Source organism: Mesoplodon densirostris, chromosome 13 (assembly GCF_025265405.1).
Source record: "Mesoplodon densirostris isolate mMesDen1 chromosome 13, mMesDen1 primary haplotype, whole genome shotgun sequence".
NCBI lineage: Eukaryota > Metazoa > Chordata > Mammalia > Artiodactyla > Ziphiidae > Mesoplodon > Mesoplodon densirostris.
In genome coordinates, this window is record NC_082673.1 from 74,274,902 (window position 1) to 74,293,640 (window position 18,739).

Sequence of the window (18,739 nt, forward strand, 5' to 3'; positions counted from 1 at the left end):
CAGCAGATGGCCAGGACTCTGTCATATATGGCCCCTCGAGCTGAAGTGAAGCTTGAAAGGAAAATTAAGTAGGAGACACATTTTCACACACACAAAATTAAGGTTCTGTAAGCAAGAGGTGAGAACAAATACGACTGCGTGAGCACCTAACCAGTGTTTTACATCACAAAGGCAAGATTCAAGGGCAGCCTTGTGGACTCCGAAGCCTAAGCAGTAACAATGTAAAGAGTCATTAGGACAACTGGGTAGAGGTCTTTAACCGGTTCCATTGCTCCTGAATTACTTTTTGTACTCTACTTAAGATTCACATTTTTTCCCCCCTTATAGACATGCTAAGGCATGCCTCAGCTGAAGCCCCTGCAGGAATAATTGGAAAAAGAAGTGAAGAAGTAGCCAGCTCTTGTGTTAAGTCTCCTGAAACACCAGGCAATCACCTAAGATGCAATCACCTAAGATGCAGCAGAAGGACATCTGTTTTAACAACAACAACAAAAACCCCTCTGTGTTTAATAGAAAAACTGTCATGAAGCTCGATTGCTTGATTAAGCATGGAAACCAAATACTGACCTTTTAGGATAATAGTTGGCTCCTCCTGGAATGGAAAACAACTGCATGAGAATCAAAACCTGATGTGTGAAGTGTCCCCTCAAAGCAAGATATTCAAAAGATGTTAGAAGTTTTCGCCAGGAAAATAGACATCTCCATTTTTCAGTTAAAAAAAACCTTACCATTACTAATTAAAACCACAATATTTAGAGAATGATGCCTCCCTACCGCATGAAAGGACTTGGTCCCATATTTGCAAGGTGTAAGGGACATGTGAGGTCTGGTGACCTCATATATAACTCTATGCGTATAATGACTATGTACAGAGGTGTCTGGAGAGCAGATTTTTAATCAATGCCAGGACAAGCCTGTATTACATTAATAGAAAATGTAGAACACATGGTTCCAACTCTGTTTGTTCAACCATAAAATGAGCAGAGTATTACTGGCTTTACTTCCTCAGATAGGGTGAAAGAGCAGAAAATAAATTCCATGGAGACATAAGCTAAGTCTGCATGGCACTGACAGCCGCGGTTACTACACTTGGGGAATTCAAGGATTATCAACTTTGACCTTGCCAAGTAGGAACATTAAAACGACAATCATAACAATCTACCAGCCAACCAACAAAGCACCTACCACTGTCATCATTTCAGAATAGGACTTTTTAACACAAACAACTAGGATGGACATATCCTCCAAGTAAAAGGAATGAGTTTTATTAAAATTTCACTCCCTCATCCTATTTTTTTTTTACTTGATATGCACAGATTAACAGTGAAGAGTCATAGGATCTGTCCTGGCATTGTTCTCTCAGTCCTGGATAGACTTCCTGGACACTGAATTTCAAGGGTAAGAGGGCTCTCTGGTATAGGATTACAGGCAGGGCCCAAGAGTTTTAGAAAGTATGCAATTAAAAATCTTCACCAGGGAACATAGGGGTAAGACAGGAATAAAGACACAGACCTACTAGAGAATGGACTTGAGGATATGGGGAGGGGGAAGGGTAAGCTGTGACAAAGTGAAAGAGCGGCATGGACATATATACACTACCAAACGTAAGGTAGATAGCTAGTGGGAAGCAGCCGCATAGCACAGGGAGATCAGCTCGGTGCTTTGTGACCGCCTGGAGGGGTGGGATAGGGAGGGTGGGAGGGAGACGCAAAAGGGAGGGGATATGGGAACATATGTATATGTATAACTGATTAAATTTGTTATAAAGCAAAAAAAAAATAAATAAAATTAAATAAAATTTAAAAAAAAATCTTCACCAGGAAGTTTTAGAGCATATCTGTAATTGGAGAAGAGAACTTGGCAAGGCTTCCCCTACTCCCTTCATGGCCTGCCTTAAAGTACTGAAGGTCCCCAACTTTCAATGGTTCTCTCTATGATTTTTTGACTTTATTATGGTGCACAAGTCATATGTGGTCAGTAGAAATCGTACTTCGATTTTTGAATTTTGACCTTTTCTTGGGCTAGTGATATGCAGTATGATACTCTTGTGGTACTGGGCAGCAGTAGGGAGCCCCAGCTCAGCCATGTGACCACAAGGGTAAAGAACCCATACATTTACAACCATTCTGGACCCAAACATTCTGTTTTTCACTTTCAGTTCAGTATTTAATAAAGTATATGAGCTATTCAATACTTTATTATAAAATAGGCTTGTGTTAAGATGATTTTGCCCAACTGTAGGCTAATATAAGTGTTCTGAGCATGTTTAAGGTAGGCTGGGCTATGATGTTTAGTAGGTTAAATTCATTTTCTACCTACAATATTTTCAACTTAATGATGGGTTTATTGGGACATAGCCCATAATAAATCGAGGAAGGTCTATCTATATCTCTATAGTTGAAGCTTAGACTCCAGGTTCAAGTTCCTATTACTGCTACTTATGTATTGATTTTAACTCTACTACTAGAACCTAGCCACCTTGAAGGCAGGGGCTTTATATTCTCCACAGAATCTCTCACTCAGCAGGCATTCAATAATACCTACTGACTTGGTGTGGGTTTGATGACTGTGGAGTCTGTAAAAGTTCTAAAAACGAATCATAGCAGCTGATGAGCATCACTGGGAACTGGTCTTGGGAAAAAGATGAGTCTCTCCAAAAAGACAAGAAAAAATAGTTTACAGTCATTTGAAAACTTTCATGTTCACATATCTAACTACAAAATGTCTTAGGCATATGCAGATAGTCTGAAGTGGAAATATAAGTCCTTTTTAGAAAGTTCAAATAAAACCGATCAAGGCTGCCTATATTTAAAAATGGAAATAAGGACTCTACAACCTAGAGTTCTTACCCAATGTGTAAATTTCCCTCTGCATTTACTGTAGAGTGGTAACAGAATAATCACAGGATTTTGGAAACTTTGAGCCAATCTTATCCAGTCTTCTCATTTTTCAACAAAACTGGCCCCAGTGAGGTTGGGTGATATATTTGAGGGCACAACACTAGATATTCCAGTTAGGACATAGAATCCAGGTTTCCTGTCTTCCAGAACCATGATCTCTCCACAATATTATTCACTCTCTGGCTGATGAAATCACCTTCTGCTTTCATAGTCAATTCAATACATTCTGAGCCCATGTGAAGTTCCAACAGTGACTTGCAGTGATACTAGATGGTTAAGGGAGAATAAGCATCATAAACAGGATAGTGACATGACCTCCACCCTCAGTAACTCATAATCAAATGGGAAGGACTTCACATAGCCAAGGAACATGTTTTGGGGGTAAAAGTTTATCTTGAGAAATTAAAAAAATTTTTCAACCTTTTTAACCCATCCCATTTGCTGAGTCCTTTTCTCTCTCTCTACTATATGCATAATAACTAACATGTGCATGTTACATAGAACATCTGATATAGGCAAGTAGCTGAAAAAACAAAGCCCTCTAGAGCCTACTCCTCAATGTTTGAAAGTAAGAAAATGAAATAATATATTTTATGCAACTCTCCTTTGTACCAAACCCTGCACATCAGCCTATACACTGGCATACAAACTTGCAGCTATCATGCCAATCAAAATAAGAAAGTCACTTAAGTGAATGCCCATCAGTGTTACTCTAATCAATGTTCCAAACAAACGCCATCACAGTAAAGTATTGAAGGACACACTAGTACCTAATAAACTATGCAAGCACGATATGAGTTATACACACGATGAGAAAGGTGGGAGTGGAAAGACTAGTTCTGAGAGGTGTGATCTTTGAGGATAGGACTGTCTATCTTATTGACAATATGATCACAGTGGAGTGGGCATTCAAAAATACTCATATGCACGAGTGAAAGGAAGGAAGGAAGGACGGATGGAAGGGAGGGAGAGAGGAAGGTTGGTTGATTAGAACATGAAAAACCTATGGGTCAGAGGAGGTATTTTAGTGGAGTCTCAATACAAGGTACAACTTCCTTAGTCAGGAAAGCATTGTATAGGAAAGGGGAAAGTATCCCAGGCAGAGATGTCTCTTGCTCATTTACAGCCATGCAGGCTGTACACTGCACTACCCTCAAGAGGACTGTTCACATGGACCCCAGCAACCCTAAGGAGGAGAAAGAACGGAAAGCTTACTGCTGAGTGCTGTTTGTCACCTACGTAGATGTACAGTTCATCAGTTACAGTTACTCTGGTTGACTAAATTCTTCTTCAGGAAGACAATTGGGGTAGAGGTAGTGGTAGAAATAGGAGACAGTTTTAGAAATGACAGATCTGGGTTAAAATCTTCATGCTTCTTATTGAGCTGTGTAAACTCAGGGCAAGTTCATTGAGGGCAAACTGTGTCTATCTTGTTCATGAATTTATCTCAGTGCCTAGTATGTAGAATGTACTTAACAAATATTGGATGATAAATTTTAATCATATATTATGCATTTAATAATGGTTTCCTCATCCATTGTAAAATGAGAATACTGCCACTCATGTCACATGTTACAATGAGTATGAAACAAGAAGATGCACATAAAGTATGTAGCACAGTGCCAGGCTCATGGTAGATGCTTAATGAGTAAGAGCTATTGTTAGAAATTATAAGGCTTTGTTTTGTTTTGTTTTTTATGAATGGAAATTTTTATTCAATTTTAACTAGAGATTTTTCATAATATTCTTTCCCTTAAGCTGAGAGACAGTAATGAGAGTCTGGAGAAAATACTGATAGCCAGACAGTCCGCAACCCGAGCAGTACCCACTCCAGGGGAGGCATTTGAAGATAGGTAAGAAAGTTCTGACTGCTGCAATGATTGGGCCTGTTATCGGGCTGGGACCAGAGTGTTAAATGTCCAGTAACACGTGGGACAGTCCTTCACAAAATACCCCAGCTGCCTAATCGTGCTCCCATTGAGAAGCACAGTGTATTCTCAAGAGGTAATGAAATCTACTAGTTTCTTGTCACCTTTCACTTTAAAACACTACACAGACAACTGTTTGAAAAGTATTGGCAAAGCTCAACTACTGAGCCCGCATGCTGCAACTACTGAAGCCGCACACCTAGAGCCCGTGCGCCGCAACAAGAGAAGCCATTGTAATGAGAAGCCCGTGCACCGCAACGAAGAGTAGCTCCCACTCGTCGCAACTAGAGAAAGCCTGTGGGCAGCAATGAAGACCCAACACAACCAAAAAAAAAAAAAAAGTATTGGCAAAGGAATTACATTAATCCCAATTTTATTGTCTCATACACATTAAAAAAACAAATATCAGGCCCTATCAATTACGAAATAAATTCAATTAAAATGTCATTATTTTTTTATGATTGCGTGGAGGAATTTCTAGTGAAATGGTAAATAAACAGAAATGTGACACTAAGTTTATTACAAAGAAAGAAACAAGACTCAGACATAGAGAACAAATTAGCCGTTATCAGCAGATAGAGGGAAGAGGGGAGAGGCAACATAGAGGTAGGGGATTAAGAGGTACAAACTATTATGTATAAAAGTTACAAGGATTTATTGTACAACACAGGGAAAATAGCCAATATTGTATAATAACTATAAATGGAGTATAACCTTTAAAAATTGTGAATCACTATATTGTACACCTGTAACATATAATATTGTACATTTACTATACTTCAATTAAAAAGTTAAAAAGAATTTTCCACCAAAAAAAAAAAGAGTGGCGCTAAAAGAAGAAAATGTGTTTGCAAGAAATGTTAAGAAGAAAGGATTTTTATCTTGTCAAAGAAGCAACCACAATTTTTCTTGAAAGAATCAAAGAAAGCAACTTTGAAGAACTCTTATTTTTATCCTTTTATTTATTGTCTCCTTCTGGCCCTGTATTCCACATAGTAAACATCTGTGTCCTGTTAAGATTTCAGTTCCCCTGCTGAGCAAATCCTGCTGGTCTCAAGCCCTAAGGTTTGCTTATTCTTTTGCAAAGCGGAGGCCAGAGGAACAATGATTTAAAAAGCGAGGCACTGAAGAAGAAGGATAAACAGGTCAAAAGTGTAAGGTCAAAGATCTACAGTAGGGACCTTACAAGTAGGGTGCCTATGTACTACAAGGAGCATGCAAGAGATCTAAGAAGACTGTTTAGAATATCTGCTTATATGGATCTATCTACATACAAATGACATTGAGATTCTCACTTGAATCCTATGTCAGACAATATGTGAGGTACTTCACAACAGCAAGGGGTTGGGGACAGTGGTATCCTCACTCATTCCTGTATTTTGACATATTGCAGTTTATATGTGCCCAGTTAAATGGACTTATGGGTTATATCCTCTAGGTTTAACTAAACCAACACAACAAAGTAGACAACTGTCTTTCAAAGATTCCTACCAAAAAAAACCCCACACTGGATTGAAGACAATACCAATCATATAAGCACAGACAAACAACTGAAAAAGAGCTACGCCCATGCTTGTTTCATAGCATGAGCTCTTCCAAGGCCACGTTGCAAGATAAAAACATGGTGACCGATCGTGTAAGTCAGTGCTGTCCAATACAACTTACTGCGATGATGGAAATGCTCTCGACGGGCGCTGTCCAACATGGTAGTCACTAACATATGGTTATTGAACAGTTGAAATGCAGCTAGTGCAACTGAGGAACTACATTTTTATTTTTCAAATATAATTTAAATTTAAATAGCCACATGTGGCTAGTGGCTACTACATGGACAGTGCTAGTGTAAGAGATAACAACTCTTAGGTTTGAGTCCAAATGCTTTCCCTTACAAGGTGTGATCTTTGGCTTAACGTTTCTACGCCTCAATTTCTTTATCATAATCATAACGCCTATCTCATATGGTTGTTGTTAAGATTAAATTAGTTAATGCATAAAAAGTACTTAGACTAGTGCATAGTACATAGAAAGTTTTTTATTATCTCCTAGTCAAATCAGAGAAGAAAAATATAAATTATTAATTTGAAAGATGGAGGGACAAATACTTGTTACTAATGAAACTTGAACAAAGTTTATACTGGGCTTTGAGATATTAAGTAGTTAGTACAAGGCTATCACAAATTGCAGGACATATACAAAGAATTTATTTCATCTTTATCTGATGCTTTCTTGTATACTTTTTATAATGAATATGGTAGATATTAATATAGCTATATAAACTATATAATTACTTTAAATGTGAATGATATGAATACACTATTGAAAAGACAAAGCTTGTCAGCATGGATTAAAAAAAAAAAACACCGGGCTTCCCTGGTGGCGCAGTGGTTGAGAGTCCGCCTGCCGATGCAGGGGACACAGGTTCGTGCCCCGGTCCGGGAAGATCCCACATGCCGCAGAGCGGCTCGGCCCGTGAGCCATGGCCTCTGAGCCTGCACGTCCAGAGCCTGTGCTCTGCAACGGGAGAGGCCACAACAGTGAGAGGCCTGTGTACCACAAAAAAAAAAAAAAAAAAAAAAAACAAAAAAAACCCCAAAACACCACCACCCAGACTGGACTGTTATGCATTACTACATACTTATAAACAAATGTATGTACATCTGATATATGCACTTAATTTCTTTTTAAACTAATGGAGTGAATAACAAAAATATTTGGAGATCACTGGGCTAAACCAGAGGAAATACATTTATTTTAGCAAAAAAAATAAATAAATGTGGCATGTATAGGCATTCAATTATTGTGCGTAAGTGACATAGATAATTATTAAGTTAAAAATTTTAAAAATAAGAATGAAATAATGCCATTTGCAGCAACATGGATGGACCTAGAGATTATCATACTAAGTGAAGTGAGCCAGACAAAGACAAATATCATATTGTTATGTGGAATGTAAAAAAAAAAAAAAGACACAAATGAACTTATTTCCAGAAAGAGACTCACAGACACAGAAAACAAACTTATGGTTACCAAAGAGGAAAGGGGGGTGGGAAATAAATTAGAAGGCTGGGATTAACATATACACACTACTATGTATAAAATAGGTAACCAACAAGGACCTACTATAGGGCACAGGGACCTATACTCAATATTTTGTAAAACCTGTAAGGGAAAAGAATCTGAAAAAATATATACTTATATATATGTATAACTGAATTGCTGTGCTGTGTACACCTGAAATTTATACAATATTGTAAATCAACTATACTTCAATAAAAAATTTTTTAATAAAATAAAATAAAAAATATAGACCACCGTTTGCCAAGAAACTTTAAAAGTCACAATACTCCACCAGTGTGATAAACAGAGAAGGATCTCAATAATTAGGTTTTGTTTTATTAAACAGTAAGGATATTTTTAAGTAAAGCCTGATTATTCAATGACAATAAATTTTCTAGAATAGTTGGTTGAGAAATCCCTATTTTGGTGATAAAATAGTCCAGTATAAATACCAGGGTAACACTGAAAATCATACCTATGGAATAGAATTTTCCAAAATTCTAACAGGAAAAAGGTCCACAGTCCAGTAAGTTTGGGAAAATGTTGTGTTAAACATGTTTCTTTACTACAAGAATTCTTGGAACTGAGACTCAGAATCAGAAAGTCCTCATTTTCTTACAGCATCTTAACTGGAAACTTTAAAATTCTTTTTTTTTTTTTTAAAGCTCCTCAGCCTTTTCTTCTCTTCCTTAGAAGAAATTATTTTTTTAAATATTTCTCCTCATAAGTTTCACAATATTCAACCTTCGGGTCTTTATCCTTTGACCTCTCTTCAAATATTCCTCCGTTAAGTACATACATTTTCTTCTAAAATCATGAGGTGAGGAAAATGAATTTTTATATCTCTTCATGAAGTAAATAATTAAGGTTACAGAAATGATCAAAATATACTCATAGCTTAGAAGGATTACAACTGCATTAGTAAATTTTCCCTCTTAGCAAGTATTCCTATCTATCCTTCACCCGGTTACCCCTATTGTTAGCATCCTACATTACCAGCGAACATTGGTCAAAGCTAAGAAATCATCATTGGTACATTAACAAAACTCCAGAATGTATTTAGATTTCACTAGCTTTTTCACTAATGTCCTTTTTCTGTTGCAGGATCCAATCCAGGAAAACCCATTATATTCTTGTCATACCTCCTTCGTCTTCTCTGATCTGACAGTCTCTCACATAATTGTTTTTCACAACTCCAACCGTTTTGAGGAATAATAATCAGGTATTTTGTAGTGTGTCCCTCAGTTTGGGTTTGTCTGATTTTTTTTCCCCTCACGATTAGACTGGGTAGACTAGGATTGTGGGCTTTTATACCCACAGAGAAGTATATCTACAGAGGTACCCTTCTCATCACATCAGAACACGAATGTGGACATGACTTATCACTGGTGATGTTTACCATGATCACTTGGTTAAGGCAGTGTCCTACCACCTTTCTTTGCTGTAAAGCTACTATTGTCCCCTTTCCATACTCTATTCTTTAGAAGTGAGTCAGTAAGGCCAGTCCAGTCCTCAAGACCTGGGGCTTGGGCTGGAGCACATTTGACATGAAGAGTTGCATTTACTTACAGTAAGTTGGAAACAGAAGAAATGAGTCAGGAGAAGAGGATGGGAAAACTAAGAAGCTTTCCAGCTATTTACCAGACAAGGATTTCAATAATTTTGATCAAAATATCTTTTTAAGGAGTTTACAAGGCTTGTGTAGTAGCTTTTCCATTCTCTCCTTAAGAATCATCCAAAAGAAATAAGAACATGAAACAAAAATTGTAAACTTCGACTTCTAAGAAATTAGAAACGCAAACCCACAACACATGAGGAAGGGCTATCAAATGCAGAGTGAAGATGTTGAGGAAAGATGCCCATCCCTGCAGCTCTCAGGCAAACTTAGCAAGAAAAAGAAGTCAGACAAAAGAAGAAATCGGAAAATTAAATGCACAAACATTAGAAAAGAGGTAATAAAATTACCCATCATTTGGGCTTCCCTGGTGGTGCAGTGGTTGAGGGTCCGCCTGCCCATGCAGGGGACATGGGTTTGTGCCCCGGTCCGGGAAGATCCCACATGCCACGGAGCGGCTGGGTCCGTGAGCCATGGCCGCTGAGCCTGTGTGTCCGGAGCCTGTGCTCCGCAACGGGAGAGGCCACAACAGTGAGAGGCCCGCGTACGGCAAAAAAAAAAAAAAAAAAAAAAAAAAATTACCCATCATTTATAGATGTGATTATTTTCCGGTAAAACCCAAGAAACGCATTTAAAATATTGAGAATTTAGTAATGTGGCTGTGATGGCTAATTTTACATGTCAACTTGACTAGGTCAAGAGATGTGCGAATAGCTGGTTAAACATCATTTCTGGTTGTGTCTGGAGGGTGTTTCAGGAAGAGATTAGCATTTGAATTGCTGGACTAAGCAAAGAAGGCCCTTCCCAACGTGGGTGGGCAATCGTCCAATCGCTGAGGGCCTGAGGTGGAGGAAGGTTAAATCCCCTCTCCGCCTGACTGTATGAAGGCTGGGACACTGATCTTCCTCTGCCCTTGCAGTCTTGGTTCTTAGGCCTTCAGACTGGACTGGACCCTACACTGCGGACTCTGTTGCTCTCAGGCCTTTGGACCACACCACTAGCTTTCCTGGGTCTCTAGCTTGCAGGTAACAGATTGTAGAACTTCTCAGCCTCCATAATCATCTGAGTCAATACTTTTTAACAAATATATATTACGTTTCTCTGGAATTGATGAATACAGTTAACAAAAGCACAAAATTAGCATAAAGGACTAGATAACCTTATAATGAAAAGACATCATTTATAGAATACTAAATGAAAAAAAATAAGCTACTTTTATAAAACTAAAAAGAAATATTATATTAATAGTTATACTGACATCCCTAATAAGAATAATCAACACCAAGATATCAGTTCTAAGTTAACTCCTGACTTAACACACAGCCAATATCAACCTACAGATACAGTTTCAGGGAAAGGCTAGAAAGATTGATTCTAATATTAATATAGAAAGATAAATCCACAAAAAAAGGCAAAATAACAGGAGTGGAAAATCAATTAGTGGAAGCCAGGGGTTGGGTGTTGGGGGAGTTGACTACGAAAGAGCAACATGAGGGAGTTTTGGAGTGATGGACTGTGCTGGCTGGATACACAAGTTCAAGAATTTGCCAAAATCCAGAGAAATGTACATCACAAGGGATAAGTTCTACTGTATATAAATAAGTCTGCCAGAAAAAGAATATCACCCACAAGAATAGCCAAAAAGTTCTGTAAGAGAAAAGTAATGAGGAGAAACTAGCTCTACCATATCAAAACATACCATAGTGCTAAAATAATCTAAACAGTGTGGTACTGGCAGATGAGTAGGCAGATCCATGAAACCGACTACAAAGTCCAGAAATGAACCCAAATAGATAAGGGAATTTAGTATATAACACTTGCAGTCAAGAGAGAAAAGATGGAGTTTTAAACACATTGGGTAGCATCTTGGAAGGAAAAAAAACGTTAGATCCTTACCTCCTACCTTCTATCAAAATAAATTCCAGATGGATTCTAGTTAGATAAAGGACATAAATCTGAAACATAAAACTTTAAAACCAACAGAAGAAAAATGGGAGAATTACTTTACAATCATGGGATAAGAAAAACCTTTGTTGGTATGACACAAAATGTGGTAGTCAGAAATGACTATTAAAAAACTACATAAAACTATACAAAAATAAAAAATTTCTGCAAGTATCATTGTTAAAAAAATGCACACACTGTATAGATATATGTATAGAGTAGATCTAAACATGTAATACTGGCAACAGTGACTACCTCTGGGCGAGGAGACTGAGAAAACTAACACTAGAGCTTGTATTACTTATGTGTAGTTATCTACAAAAATATGAATATTTTTCGTTGTTTACCTCTATGCATCAACTTAAATAACTGAAAGCTCCCCATAAAAAATGTTCCTCGTAAGAAACATCCAATATAAATATCCAATTTAGAAATACCATGTATAACATACAGTTCCTAGTACAATGCTTGATACACAAGAGGTGCTTAAATTATGTAGGTAGCTATTATTCGTCACTGTCTTCAGACAATACATAATTATTTTGAAATTTATCCTTACTATTTTCAAAGTTGAGAATTCTATAGATGGTATCACTAAACACTGTAATAAAAAATATTCCTTTTTCCAGAAATAATTTCAGTTGGCCAACACTCAGTTAATGGGAATATTTAAATAACTGCCATTTAGGCTCTTCAACGTCTGATCACACACCCTTTGCACTTACACTCTCGGCCAACTGCACTGCTTTACAATTCCTGACTATGTCCTTGCTTTCCTCCATACTTTTGAAAATACTGTCTCTTCTGCTGAGAGAACTTTACCCCATCTGCCTACTGAAATCACTCTTCCTAACAGGGCCAGCTCAAATCCTGCTTATCCACAAAGCTCTCATCAAACTTTGTGAACAGGTGTATTACATACACACACAAAGAGAAAGGCAACAAAAGATATAAGAAAATACAAAGGCAGAATGATCAATTTAAAAAGTTATTTATTAAACAAGTATATTCAAAAGTCCAACTTTACTGGATCCCTTTGAAACATCTATTCTGGGAAGAAGTATTTTGTCCAACTTTCTAATGATAAGGGAAATGATAAAAATAGAACAGGTATGAATAACATTTTAAAACAAACAATAAAGCACATGGCAAATTTAGAAATAAAAATAAAAACACACAAACATACAAACTATTGAAGTATGAAACCAAAACATTTCGTATGTTTTTAAATGCTTCTGGTATACTCACAGGAGAGCCAAACTGTCTATGTCCAAGTTAATAAACAGTATATAAACACTTTTTAAGGTACGATACTTAGAGAAATAACTTTAGAATATGTATTGGGCATATAAATTGTCCACATTTGGCAAACATATTCTACATATGAATGTATTCACTCATACTTAGTGAAAAAAGGAACTTAAAATTTAAACATCTTGATTTGAGAACTGTGGATTTGATAGTTCTGTTAAATTCCAACATCATAATCACCAAATGTGCTATCAAAAAATTATTCAAATTTCTTTTTAAAGCTGCTTCTGAAAATTTCAGTATTTTAGGGCAAAAGAAAACATCATGTATTCTTGCTTATGAATTCTGATGCTTAGTTTCTATGGTTAACATGCAAAAAAATATGCAATAGAGAAGATTCCTATAGAAAAGCCCCTTTCAGTAGTTCCAAATGGTGTTATACAATATTTCACTGGAAACAGTGGTTTTACCACAGATTTGGCTGTAGCTTCTGTTTAAAACATAACTTTGCCCCATAACATCCATCAAAGGCTTTAAAACATAATTGACTTTGACAGTACACATGGAGATCATGATGTGAATGGGGACTGCCAGTGGATATGAGGGCCTTAGGAAAGGGTTTGCTCTGTTTGTGTGTGTGTGTGTGTGTGTATTTTAAGGAGGAAACAGGATGAAATGGTTTATTCAGAACTATAAAACACATTTTCCTAATTAGATTTCAATTGTATAAATAATGTAAATCAAATGTTTAGAACTTGAATCTCTATGGGAGGCAACTATTTTTTTTTTCCTTTTATCATTCTTTATAGCTGACAAAGCTTTAGTTACATATATTCTTCTGAACACTGAGGAAAAGGTCTCCTTTGTCCCCTTCTCAGTCTGAAAGAGAAGGAGAACGAATAGACCTGCCACTGGCGGGGCTGGAAAAAGTGAAAGGCTCCTTGTCCTTTTCTTTACTATCATGCTTATGCTTGTGCTTATGCTTATGTTTGTGCTTCTTCTTCTTTTTCTTGTGCTCATGGTGATGGTGGTGATGGTGGTCGCTGTGTTTGGAGGACGTAGATTCTTTAGTAAATACTGAGAGTGGAGCTGCTGCTACTGGATGCATACTCATCTCCAAAGGTGATTGTTCTTTACCTTCAAGATTAAAAACACCCAAATGAATTCCTGTTAATAACAAGGAAAGTGAAATGAAAGTAAGAGGGAGTTGGTGACAGTATAGAGAAGACAATGGATTCCCAAGTGTTTACATCACTTCCATGAAAAAATCAGGAATGGGAGAAGTATCCAAGTAAGACATCCAATTAGTTACACAAAGTTAAGTTTTCAGCATTGTGACCAGGAAGTGACTATTTCAATTCCTTGTAGTCTATACAGATTATGATATATACCAGTGTGTTATCCAACCATCTTCTAAAAATTAATATTCAATATTCTAAAGTACTATGAAGTGACAGCGACTAGATGTGTGTGTTACCGATTAAGACCGACATTGGTCAATGAAAACATAGCTCCTTAACCACAGTTCTGCTCTATGGTATTCGGGTAGGGGGGGAGATTAGCACTACAGGCATAGTTCGTTTCATTGCACTTTGCAGATACTGCGCTTTTTACAAATGAAGATTTGTGGCAACCCTGCCTCGACCAAATCTATTGGAACCATTTTCCACCAGCATTTGCTCACCTCTAGTCACTCTGTCACATTTTGGTAATTTTTGCAATATTTCAAAATACTTCCATCAGCAAAAAGATTATGACTTGCTGAAGGTTCAGATGATGGTTAGCATTTTTTAACTGCGGTATGTACATTTTTTTAGACACAACGCTATTGCACACTTAGTAGACTACAGTATAGTATAAATATAACTTAGATGCAATGGCAAACCAAAAACTTCAGCATGTATCTTATCTCTCCTAGAAATGGATCAAATGTCTTTGAAGGTTCTTTCCATTTCCAATGTTCTATCAGCCTAGGAATCTATAGTAGTGAGTAGTTCTCAGACTCTAGTGTACAGGAATTTCTTGCTTCCTCCATGCCCTACAATTCTTGGGCCATACCCAGAGAATTCTCTCTCTGTATTACTCTAGGTTAATGGCACTGCTTTACATGCAGCCAAGTAAGAAAAAAACTTAAGAATCACCTCAGGTGCCCTCCCTTCCAGATCTAGCTGCTTACCAAATCTTGTTTATTTTTACTTACAATCTCTTTAATCTGCCTCTCTATCCTGCCTGCAACTGTACTAATTCAGACCACCTCATCTCATTTGGATCACAGTACTAGTCTCCTATTAACTGGTTTCTTTGCCTGAAGTGTCTTACACTTGAATTGACACTTTACATGGCTTCACAGCAGCGGTTCTCAACCAGGGGCAACTTTTCTCCCCAGGGGTTGTTTGACAATGTCTGGAGACATTTTTGTCGTCACGATTAGGGTGGGATGGGGGGAGGAAGTGTTAGCGTGACTGTGGTAGAGGCTAGGGATGCTGCCAAACATTCAACACACAGGGCAGCCCCCTAGAGCAAAGAATTCTCATGGCCAAAAATGTCAACAGTGTTGAAGTTCAGAGGCCCTGCTGCATAGTTATCTTCCTAAAAACAAAGCTATCATGATTACTTGTTTAAAAACTCAGGTAGTTCTACTGGCAGAACAAAATCCTTAGACTTCAGTACAGCAACTTCTGAAAAAATATATATTTTTTATTCAGAGTAGTCAAAAAGCCAAGCTTTTCACTAAAATGGACTTTAATGCAGTAGTTTCTTTTCCTTTTTAAAACGTAAATTCTCAGTGCTGTCTTTGATCCAATCCGGCCCCAAGCCATGTTTTTACCAAAACAAGCATCACCATAGAAGTTTTCTAAAAATCACTTTCACCACTAATTTTAAGGACAGTTTACACTCTGTCTTGAATTTATCTTATCTTCCACTATTCCTTTCTATATATTCCAGACTAGCCCTTTCGTAACTCTGTGTATTTGTAAATGCTATTCCTATGCTTGGAACGTCCTTCCCTTATTTCTTGTCTGACTTGCACATTCATTTACTAATACCAGGAACTACATGGGAACTGGAAAAACAGGGATAAACTGGACAGATCTCAGTTCTCCTGGAGCTTACAAAGTAGCAAAGAAGAAGGAAATTGAATAAGTACTCCCGATTAATAAAAAGACAAAACACAGAGTGAAACAGCAGCACAACAGGAGACTTAAATTAGTGGGGCAGGGGGAATCAAAGACAAACTTCTCCAGGGAAGTTATGTTTAAACTGTAACCTAAAGGAGGAGAAAGGAAAATTAAAAAAAACATTTTAGGTTCTTATTAATTTAAAACAGCTTAAATGTCAGTTTTGAGGGAAGTTTTCCCCAAACTGCCCAAAAAGAATTAGTTCCCACAACATAATACAGACGAGGAAATTAAGACACAGAGAAATTAAGTGACTTGACCAATGTGGTACTGGCAAATCTGAGCTACGAAACCAAAGAGCCTGGACTCCAGAGTCTGTGCCTGCAGCCACTCTGCTCATCTGCACGTGGCATAGTGCACACTGTCGCACATCTTTTTATCTTGGGGTCTCTTTCATTAGACTCATAGCTCCTTAAGGATAGGGCATCATCTTTGTATCCCAGTGTATTGCACAGCATCTAGCATCCTCATACCTCCACCTCCCCAAAACTTGCTAAATGAATGAATGAATAAAACAGAATTATGCAACTGTTGTGTTTCTTTTTAAATAGGATGTCAGGTGAACTTATGCATTTTGAAGGTCACTGATTTTGAAGAGAGAGGAATAAAGTACAGAAACTATTATAGACCATTCATTAAACTGGTATGGACTACTGTACCTTCTTTGTGTCAGGCACTATTCCAATATTTTAGAACAAGCTAATGTGTTAAAGTTCCTGTTCGCAAGAATTATTCACATTTTACTACTGCAAAATTACATTTTTTATATTCATGATTTTTTGATAAAGCTAACACTAACAGTAATGTAAAAAAAAAAAAGAGAGAGATTTTATATATATACGCTAGTTTGGGGACTCTGTATCTTTTGCAACAATTGGTGCCCAGATAGTCTTCAGAAAAAGAAAAAATTTGAGAGATATCTGACTTATAGTTAAATATGCCACTATATAATTTTAATTTATATTTTAAATGAACTATATATATTCTCGATTCTATAAATATGGGAATATAGGTCCCTAACAGAGTATAGCCAAGTGACAAGGAGAAGTAATAGAGCTTCATAAACAAATTCCTTTAACTCCTATCTCATTATTTAGTCAGTCTACATCAACAGACTTTGCAGCTTTCCAATTGGCTGTCTGCACTATTGGGAGTCTGAGGTCCTTTTCTGCACTGAGAGAAGTTGCATCATCTAATCCTAAACACCTCTACTTGGATTGCAGAAAAGCCAACGATTATACTAGAAACTGTACTTCCCAGTAGAGGCAACTGCCAAGTATACAACTGAGTGTACTCTTTTCCAAGGAATACTAATAGCCACTTCAAAAGTAAATTCAATCTCTTGTCTAGCGGTCTTACACTTTGCATCCAAGATATACTGATTAGAATTCTTGCATTTCTCTTGATTTGTATGAAGTCTATTAAGAACACAATGGATTAGCTAGATCCAAGGATAAAGGTGTTAGAAACCAGGACTCCTAGGACAAATGGCTGATTCCAGGTCTGGCTAGAATATTTACAAGATGAGCCTGAAACATCTGGTATAATAGCAGAAAGGAAGTTTAAAGCCTTCTCAAGAACTCAAGAGTCAAGAGTTCTCACCAATCGAAGCTGGGAAAATCTGAATATTGATAAAGACAATAACTGTAATGGACTAGAACGAATTGATCACCATTGGAGGATGCTAGCCAACTTATTATTTTGAAAATTATTAAATACATAGAGAGAATCAAGTCTTTATCTTTCTTTTGCTATATGACCTATACCAATGGCTAACAGCAGGTGAGGGGGAAGTTAGCTTTATATAAATAATCAGCTTATAAATAAAAACAGAAAGATGAATTAGAATATCACCGTCTTGTAACCCTTAATGAATTAATGGATCCAGGCCTTGAACACCTTAGTGGCTAAGCTCATAAAAAAGTCAACCGGACATTGTATGCTTCCAGATGGAAGAACACACTACCATCTATAACTCTGAATCCAATTAAGTTTTTAGATATAATTACAAATTTAAAGGAAATACAGAGGACTCTAACATGTTAATTACACCACAGGTATACAATTAACAAAATACAGACTTGAAAACTACAGATCAAAACCCTGGAGTTTATAACATTGTAAGGGAGAAAAAAGAATGGACTGGAAACTTTTAATTTTAAAAGATGTAAAGGATATATCAGCCAACTGCAATGTGTAGACCCTATGTGGACAGTGATTCAAACAAATAAATTGTTAAAAATTAAAATAAAAATAATGGCATTTATGATTCAACTGAAATGTAAACAGTGACTGTATATTTAATGATATGAAAAAACCATTTGTTTTTTAAAGTACAAGAATATTATTGTGGTTATGACTTTTTAAAGTCCTTATCTTTTAGAGATACACACAAAATTACCGATGCATAAAATGATATGTAGGATTTGTTTCAAAATAATTCAGAAAGGTGGAAATGGGAAAGGGTATAGATAAAAAACAAGGCTGACCATGAGCTAGCTGACTGATCATTTCTGCATCTGAGTAATGGATACATGGGGGTTCATTATACTAGTCTGACTACTTCACAGTTTTCTATAATAAAAATGTTTTTTAAAAAAGAGAAGTTAAGGCAAATTGGCACTATCCGTGAAAATGTTAAATGCTCATACTTTTTATTTTTTTTTATTTTTTTTTTTTTTTGCGGTATGCGGGCCTCTCACTGTTGTGGCCTCCCCCGTTGCGGAGCACAGGCTCCGGACGCGCAGGCTCAGCGGCCATGGCTCACGGGCCCAGCCGCTCCGCGGCATATGGGATCCTCCCAGACCGGGGCACGAACCCGTATCCCCTGCATCGGCAGGCGGACTCTCAACCACTTGCGCCACC

At 37.1% G+C, this 18,739-nt stretch overlaps 1 protein-coding gene across 3 annotated transcripts in view; it reads right to left on the reverse strand.

The window, feature by feature from the left end:
• Positions 1-12,419: 12,419 nt before the first annotated feature.
• TAF2 (TATA-box binding protein associated factor 2) overlaps positions 12,420-18,739 on the reverse strand; it is an 83,141-nt gene continuing 76,821 nt past the window's right edge. For all 3 annotated transcript variants that reach the window (XM_060115986.1, XM_060115984.1, XM_060115985.1), the window contains one exon: positions 12,420-13,832. In XM_060115986.1, coding sequence (XP_059971969.1) covers positions 13,570-13,832 — 263 coding nt within the window. In that variant the 3' untranslated portion in view covers positions 12,420-13,569. The remainder of the gene's footprint in view (positions 13,833-18,739) is intronic.